Below are 9,322 nucleotides of genomic sequence, written 5' to 3' on the forward strand. Positions count from 1 at the left end.
TAAAGAGCAATGTTTTGGCAGAACAGAGCACCTTAGTATCCCCATTAACAGGAGGTCTTTCAAGGTAATCTTGACAGCAATCCTCAGATTCTTCCCCATTCCTTTCAAGCTTAGCTACTATTTTCTGCTCTAGATTTTCCTTCCTTTCTCCATACATGAACAGGGACACTTGACTCTGAAGCTGTGTTTCTCTACTTTTTTTTTTCCGAAGGGTGCAAATGGCTTATGCAGCTGGAGAGGAGGTGTCTCTGCATTACAATAAAACCATACTGATCAAAACTAACTTCCAAAGGAAGGTGTTTCCACTCAGGTAGAATGGATATAACTTAAACAGAGAGTCAGATGTAGAATTTTAACAAGCTGTTCTGCATTTCTGCTTTTCACACAGTATTTTCTATGGTCACTGGTATGCTATAAACTGGAATATGCCATTTCACATACCATCTCAATTGGAAATGCGAAGTCTATTTGCCTACTGAAAGCTGTAGAGATGAACCTTGTTTTAGATAAAGAGGATGAAGCCTTCTTAAAGGGCATGGAGAGGATATGTAAATTAGTCTTTTCTAGAGAGATACCCCTGTAATATTCTTTAAAAGTCTATACAAGCTCAGGTGATAATGTGCCCATGTAGTTAAATAAAATTAGCACAAGAGATTCTGACCATAAACTGTAAGGCTGGTGGCTATCTTATCTTCAGGCCAATGCAACTCCGATTGGCTATTCATTTAAAACTGTAGGGACCAAGAGTGATGCTATCAGCAACATGAGATTCTGCAGCCAGCATGGCAGTAAGAGTAGGAAGCCAGGTTGCCATGATTTACTATCCCAGTGGGCTGAGATATCAAGATCTACACATGCTGGTAGGTAGCATGACAAAAGGCAAACTTACATTATAGGAACAGAATGTATATACCATATTTACTCAAAAACAAGTTGAGGTATTTTCCCTCAGTTGGCATGAGGAACAAAGCCACCTTATCTTATAATTACATACAAGGGAATCATACTGAATACACAGTCTATCACTAAACTGCTGCCAAAAGCAGCATGTGTTCAAAAATGGAAACCAACTATGAAGTTGACTAAATGTAGCCTGAAAACACATGACCCACACTGGGCAAACATACTGATGGGAACCTACCACAAGGACAGGTTAGTGCAACCCATCTGAATAAGGCATACGTTGGTGCTCATTAAGTGCAATCCCCATCACTGCCAAGACTATTTCAAGTCATAGCGAGCCACAACATCGCATACAATTCACCCAAAATCCTTCTGTCATGCCCTCTCAACCTGGCACATATGATTAGAGTGGCCCTGCCCTCCATGATGTTAAGCCAGACCAGGCTGCCCTGTGCCTCACCTGATCATAAATTTTTGGAGCATCCCAGGACTTCACGAGAACACCCAGTTACAGCCAAAAGTAGGGGGAGGTATCTGGAACATACACACATACTGACCAGTGCTGAGCTGTGGGGTCACCATGGAGGGTAGGGTAATAATTATATGCGCCAGGCTGAGAGACGGTGCGACAGGGATTCACAGTGAATTGTGTGCAATGTCATGGCTCACTGTGGCTTGAAATGGTGTTGACTCTGGTGAGGCCCAACCCAGTGAACTATGTGGTAAACCACGAGCCTTTTAGCTTTAGACTAATACCATGTAGAGTTTATACTAGGTATAAGTAGGTGCCAAAGTGCTGCTCAAAATTGTATGTACGAACACTTAAAACTTGCAGCAGCTTCAAAAAAAGGCAACATGCAACAATTCTAGATGAACTAAATCTATGGGTACTATAAGCAAATTGCTACAGCCATGTTTAATTTCAAGGTTATTGTTTTTAAATTCGCTCCTCACTTCCAAATGCTAAGAGAGCATGGTCTGACAGTAGAAAGGAAGAAGGACCTACCAGGGGAAAAAGTTTGGGGGAGCCAGAAAGCAAAGGGCTACCTGAACCCCTCCCTCCCAGATTCATTTTCCCTGCTGTACCAGTGGGAGGACGACAAGTTTCAGGCAAACCCCCAATAATTAGATTCTATATCTGAAAGAAATATTTAAAAATATTAACTTTCCATATATGGAATCTAATTATTAGGGGGGGGTCATCTTAAAATCAGGGGCATCTTATTTGAGGAAAGCTGAGAATTTCTGTATACTGTATTATCTAAATCTAGTGATGGAAAGTTTTATGAACTGCACTTCTGGGCCTGCCTGGTATTGACAGCTTCATGCCAGCATGAACCCCGTAAGGTATGGGCAGACAAGATCATTATCAAATGATACTGGCAGAACCTGTTCTGATGCAACTGTTTCATCTGCACACTCCTAAACGTGACCACAAGCATACCAAAAGTGCTGCAACAAACTATGAATAAAACAGGGATTCAGTTACCCCTATTTAGCCTCACTTTGCTATTCCAAAAGCATGAAGATGTAAGTTGCATCAGAACAGCAGATATAACTCTTCCTCCCCTTTTCAAGCAATTAGAAGTCAGCTCTGTCCATAACCATACACTGGCTGCATTTTCCTCGAGTCAATTAGTTTTTCTCTGAGGTTTGCACACCAGCATTTTGGACCTTGTCAACCATTGTTGTCTTGTCTTCATTAGACTTCTCATCTGTGTTACCACTAGTGAAACTGAACCAGTGCTAGCAACAGAGGGAAATTTTAATAAAATGTTTTGTTTAGGTTCAAACAAGGAAGCCACTGGAGGGACACTACGGGTATGGAACTACATACCTGTTGGTTCCCCTTCCTCCAGTACTCTCTACACAAAATTGCTGCCGAGAAGCCAAGACAAAAGGTACTCTAAACAATAGGTCTGGCTATGCTCTGAACAAGGAAAACCTGCAAAGTGCAAACAAGTTATTTGCCCACAGCCACATCCCCATAATATATGCAAGTGTTAAACCAGTTATTGTAGTGTTAGAGTGATGTTGTAGCTGTAATAGTCCAGGCATTACATGACAGGCAAGGATTTTTGGGGGGTGATAACTTTTATTGCACCAACCGCATGGTCAGGATAAAGTCAGATGAGCTTCTGAATGCAATGCATTCTTCCTCAGGTCACTTGAGGACCTTGTCTAACTATCCTAACTATGCAGTTGGTTCAATAAAATATATCACCCCCAAAAAATCCAGACTAATGATAGAGTTGGCTCTAAACAAACTGTGTGTATGTACTTTATCTTGGCACCTCACTGTCTTAAAATTGCCAGAGACTGGGGATTTCACATGGTTGTTCCGCAACTTAAAACATGACGCAAAAATGTAGGCACTAGAGCGATACATACAAGCTAACCATGTTTGTAACCAGATCCCAAGCTGATTACAGAAAACATGTCTTTATTTGTAGTGCAGATGTAGGAAAAGTTTCACCAAGCCTAATCACCAAGTGATTTATGTTCTGCAATGAGAAATCCATAAGCAGGATTTCCTGACCAGTCTGATAAAGTCTGGTAATTTCAATCAAGTTTCAAGCAGCTCTGAAACGCAAAGCAAATTCCAAAGGACATACAAACCAAGCCAGCTTCACTTTGCTTGATTCAGAGTTCTTAAGCCATAAATTGTCTTAATTTGTAGCCAGATAATTGGTTTTCCTCCAAACACAGTGAAATTACTGTATATAAACGAGTGGAGGAAGATTAAAGACTGGTACATGAGGTAATACCAATTTCAACTTGAAATCTGATACTACAAATGAACTTATTTCCTCCTATGCAAAGCTGCTCTTTTCACTATGCCTTCACTGTGGGGAATCACTTCTAGCTGCAGGGATCTGACTTTTACTAACACTTTTTCTAGTTGAAAGCATCAGTAATAACTAATGTTAAATTGAAGGACATTTACGCCCTGCATTCTAGACTTTAATGCGATTACCTGTTGAATTTCTGTATCTGGATGGCACAAAAACATGCCAGGAGATTAAGCACCGCTGTACTGATGTGGCTGACTACTTACAATTTTAGGGAGTATCTCCTACTTGAAACCCTAGTAGGTGCTCTCAAGTAAAATGGAAGTTGATCATACCTATAGTTCTTTTTTAATTGTCATTTTAAGGAACCGACTTGATTTCACAGAAAATTCAGAAAACTACTAACTGGGGCAAACAAAAGGGAACCCGTATCTTTAATCTGCAATTGTCAGATTTGTTAGCAAGTGAATGGGATGATTTTGTCTGGCTGCCAGGACAGCAATTGTTGCTTGGATAACCACACAACAATGAGGATACTTAAATGAAACAAACTCCACTCACCTGCACAATAATGCCCTTGCTCTTGTACTCCGCATGGAGGCCTTGAGAGAAGAAATCCACAAAAGCCTATAGGGAAGAGGGAGGAAACACAAAGTACATGACAAAATGGCAACTGTAATTTTTTAGTTAGTGTAGGACTTTCTCTTGAGTTTCTATTTACGTATTGGCAATTTTTAAAAAGATAAAACTGGTTTTCAAATCAAGGTTGTGGATAACAGCAAAACTGCTAGATTTCATTAGGATGTGTGTGTGTGCTTACCAAGTTCCTTAATCAAATAAGGCTTGATACGTGACCAAATTCATCCCTGATCTAAAACAAAATACAACCTGATGGAACATTTCAAGCCCATTTCAAGAGGTTCAAGCCCAGTTGCAGATCTATTTTCGAGGGCTTAAAATCCCTATAAAGTAAAGTGCTGCTCCAGCAAAATGGCTTCTCAATAAATGCCAATTTGATTAGGAGTACTTACTGGGTGCCCTACTTCCCCATTTAAATAAGTAGCTTCTAACTCTGTGTAATAAAAAACTTTAAGTTATTAAATAGTTCATATTTTGCACAATTCCACTTCCACAGAACCACCACCTTAAATTTACAGGATCCACTGGATTTGAGAGAAGCTACAAACAATTTTCTTTTAGCTGGAGGCTTAGGAAATTAAGTGAAGAAGAAAAAGAAGCCAGAGGAAGCAAAATGATATGGGTCTTCAAAACTAACTCATGGCTGAATACAGGAAATAACCGGTCACTAGGGCCATGGACTGGCCTTTATTTCTACTGGCTGGGCAGCACAGGCAACGCTTTCAAAACCACAGTGAGGAGAGGTCTGCCACAGTTCCTGACCTGCAGACTTTAAATGCCACCTACAGAGAAAACAGCAAGGGCAAACTCCCCAGTCCAGGAAGTGGGAAGGGTGTTTTGCCCCTGGTACTCCAGTCTCCCCTCCTGGACCAACCTGGGAGGGAAGCAGCAGGGAAAAGCCCCCAACTAGATCCCCAAACCAGGCATTCCTTGGCAGGGGAAGAGGTGGAGAGTTGTGCCTCACTGCTCCCCTCCCAGACCAAGTGGGAGTGCGTACAGGTGTCCATTCTCGTGAGAAAGTTCCTCTTGCAAGAGAAATCTTCCAGATTGACACCTGAAAGATCTTTCTGCAGGAAGGGGCATGTTTCCCCTGGGAGAAACTGAATGAGTACTTTGTACACATGTCATTTCTATTGGGATAGTGGCAATTCCCCTAGTAGAAAACGTAACACCTGTAAGTTGCCTAAATGTTTTTTTTTTCATTCCATTATGCTCACTGCCAAACACATCACTTAATTCAATACATTCTCAGTGTTGTGATAGCCAAGGTTACTCTCACCAACTCAAGGTTTTATATGACCCTAAGGTTTCCAAAACCATATTTCAATTTTTCCCAGTCAAATGAGACATAGAAGTTGTCAGAATCAAGTATCCTAATTTGCAATACCCAGGCTGTAGAACACAATTGGATAAATCATGTGCCATCCACTGCAAGAACCAAGTTATTCTATCCAGAGTTTAATTATTTATCTTTTATTTTAACTTCAATTATTCAAGAAAAAAATATTAGCTCTAGAGAGAAAAATATGAGTTATTTAAAGAGACAGGAGCAGCTGCATCAGAACTGCGTCAATACAGCCACAGTCAAGCTCAAGTATTGCACCTGCTTTTTCCATTTTCCTTTACTGACCACATCATTACTTCATTAATCAAAGTCTTGATTACAACCAGTGCCTTGTTAAAATTGTAGCATCTATACTTATTTCTATTAGGTGTTCATCTCGCTGAACCCAGTCCTTAATAATATAAAGAAGTGTATGTCCACATTAATGCATTTATTTCTTCACATAACCTACTTGAGCATAAGTGAGATATGAAAGGAAACTAAATTTCACTGCATGGCAGAAGAGCCCCTATATACTGCATCTTAAATCACACGTATAAAATTAAAGTTAGTCAAAGGTAAATAAGAGACATGCTAGACTATTCAGTTTAATCCCTTGTGCAGATATTACACTAATTTTCCTAAGGAAAAATGCACCCAATGGTAAGTAATAAAGATACAACCAGATCTTTTAAAAGTCATATGCACAGACAAATTATAGTAAGTTACATGCACTCTTTGCACACAAGTATGCAGTTGCACATAATTTCCACATAGCTCATGGTAGAATTTGCATGTTCAATTTGCCAGATTTGAATATGCAGTAACCTGCTCAACACAGTATGATGCAGCTGTGCACCTAAACATTCAAGTAAATAAAATTAGGTCTACTACATTAATCATACACAAGTTGACTACTTGCAAAATTCTTTTAATCACCAAAGTTCTCAGTTGAGAAAAGACCCAAGAGTCTCTAGGTGACAAGAGTCCTGCAATTATTTTTCAGACAAGATGTAAAAGGAACTACCAGGTACTTTTATTGAAAGCAGGGAGCAAACAAAGAGGGAGCTTATTTCAAATGGCTTCCAAAGGCAGAAATTTAGCAACTTCCACAGTCCAAATGAACTTTAAATATGTATTTTCTAAAATCAAAGTTGTTCCACACAACATACTGCTATACAAAACTGCTTTCTTTAAAAAAAAAAAATCTTTTTTAGCACTCAGCCCCCACCCTTCCAAGAAGCTTAAAAAAAATAAAGTAAATTTTAATAATAAACAATATCATCCCAAATAAGCCTAAATTGCAGGAACCTTCATTTTCTCCTCCCTCCATCTCCATTATAAAGTAAATACAGTACCTACAAAAAAAGAAATTGACAGTAACTTCATTCACATGTCATTACTCAATGAAATTACCTGAGGAAAGGGAAGACAAATCTGTCCAAAACAGCACTAAGAAGTAGGTGAGGTTTTCTTTTAAGGAATGTTTCACTGCATAAATGCTGACTTCTTCATAGGTGAGAATGGACAGAGGCAGACAGTATCGTTCCTGCCATACATAATTAGCTGGTGCCATCAGCCTAACATTGAGGAATACCACAGATGAAATTCTTGTATGTAGAGTAGAAAAAAACATGTCTTGCCTTGCAGATTATAGGAGGTGTGGGCAGGAAAGTGTGCAAGAATGTGCTTGATCATGGGACGAGAAAAGAATCAGGCAGGAAACGTGGCTGAGACTTCCTCTGGAAGAGAGAGGAAACTTACTGTTGAAGAAATACCTTGTTGGACAAATCCCTCCAAAGGGATAGGGAGGGAGACTGCTGTGGGTAGCAAGCTGAACTGGAGGGCAGAAATAGAACAAAACCTATAGGATAAGTAGATTCAGAGTAGTAACTTGACAATTCCTATAAAAAACATCTTGCTGGCTGTAATTCAAAGAGGAAACCAAAGAAAGGTTCCAAAGCTAGACATCGCACCCAGAAGTTGTTCACAACTACCAGCTGAGGGAAGTGGGCTTTACTGGTGAATCTGCTAGCTACCACTGCTTGTAGGACTGCAAAAATCTTCATGGCTCTGGGAGCCTTTTGTCAGGAGAAGACCCAAGCCTGGGAATCCTGCACAGATGGTATCTTTAGAAAAGTCAACATTACAAATGCAGTGAAATCTTTCTGAAATTACAGCATTTGCAAGTCTGTAAACATACTGACTAAATGAGCAGTAACTTCTGTGTGTTTTATATCACTTTCAAAAAACCAACTAGCTAGAACAGTGAAATCAGGATGTGATAGAAAGCCAATAGTGTACTATGGAAGATGCTGGAAAAGCTATGCGACAGTACTCAAGTCAACATGAAGTGATGAACATTCTTCTCAATAGTTAACTGCATTGGTGGTTTGTTTGCACAGAGACTCACTAACAGCTATCAGGAAGAAAGAGATGTGTACCTTCCTTCTCACACAACTGTTGCTCAAGCAGCAGGAACCCTCTCTAAAACAGAACTCTTAATAATTATTTCCATGGATGACTGAGATCTGCAGCCATTTCATCAAGACCTCTAAATGAAGTGATGATACATTGACCCTTTGCACTTGGTAGGCCCAGGGTTTTTCCAAGGTGAAGGTGCAATGCACAGGATTGCCTTCACAGAATAGTACATGGTGGTTCAGCTGCCAGATGAGACAGCCGGACAAAGATTATGCAATTTTAACAAAGATCAGAACGCTGATTTGTCAATGATGAAGTATTCAAACCTGATTATATCCAAGCTCATATATTCAAAATCTGCATGTAAGGCACTTAAAAAAAATGTGGATTTAGGGTTCAGCAGAGGATATGTAGTTGTAATAGTTACATACAACTCATGGGTCAGTACCTCCACCCTGTACTTCAGCTGTACCTTGCCACACTAAAATAGTAGAAAGAGGTTGGTGAAGATGGGGAATGCTCCCTACTCCCACCACCATAGGATCACAATTATAAAGCTTTTCTGTACAGCATCGTAAAGAAATACGTCTGGGCTGGCCCACCAGCTGATGGCAGAAGGAAAACAGGCCAGAATACAGTTCACTACAGCTATTCTCTGCTAAACTATTTGCTCTCAGATGACCGCTACAAGTCAGGACAAATTACAGCAGCAATGGGAAGATCTTAGTTTAGAACTATGCCAAGCTCCAATGAGAAACAGTATGTGAAAGGCAGCTTTAAATCAACTTTGTGCAACCCATCTTTTTCTCTATCATGTGCAGGTAAGAATGTGGGGGGAGGAAGAAGATGGGGGAAATATGATTTAATGCTTTACTTTCTCTTCAAACATTAATTTGCAACAGGTTTAGATAAAAATCTCAAGTGTTACCCAGTAATTAAAGCATGCTCACACCTTTTCGTTTTTAAATGTAATAATTTTAAAATTTCCAGACATTTCAAGTAAAGAATGCTATTACAGCACAGCTCTCCTCCTCTCTTTTGATCTCAGATGCCAAATTTGTGGCAGCTGTAAGCAGAAGAGTTCTTTTTAAAATATGAAGTTTTGTAATATCAAAGGGAGAAAAGTGATGGTTTTCATATACGAATTTTTCACACACCTGTTCTGTGCCCTGGGTCCACATAACAGCAGCTTTGCTTTGTGTGTGCATGTCCTCTTTTTTTTTTTTTTTTTTTTTTTTTT

The 9,322-nt window shown here is 39.7% G+C and overlaps 1 protein-coding gene across 1 annotated transcript in view; it reads right to left on the reverse strand.

Annotated features, from left to right (window-relative positions):
* Window positions 1–9,322, reverse strand: part of HSD17B12 (hydroxysteroid 17-beta dehydrogenase 12) — a 117,891-nt gene that overhangs the window by 9,693 nt on the left and 98,876 nt on the right. The window contains exon 8 of the mRNA XM_019519366.1: window positions 4,257–4,322. Coding sequence (XP_019374911.1) covers window positions 4,257–4,322 — 66 coding nt within the window. The remainder of the gene's footprint in view (window positions 1–4,256; window positions 4,323–9,322) is intronic.

This window comes from Gavialis gangeticus, unplaced genomic scaffold (assembly GCF_001723915.1).
Source record: "Gavialis gangeticus isolate Ggan-Ray unplaced genomic scaffold, GavGan_comp1, whole genome shotgun sequence".
Taxonomy (NCBI): Eukaryota; Metazoa; Chordata; order Crocodylia; family Gavialidae; genus Gavialis; species Gavialis gangeticus.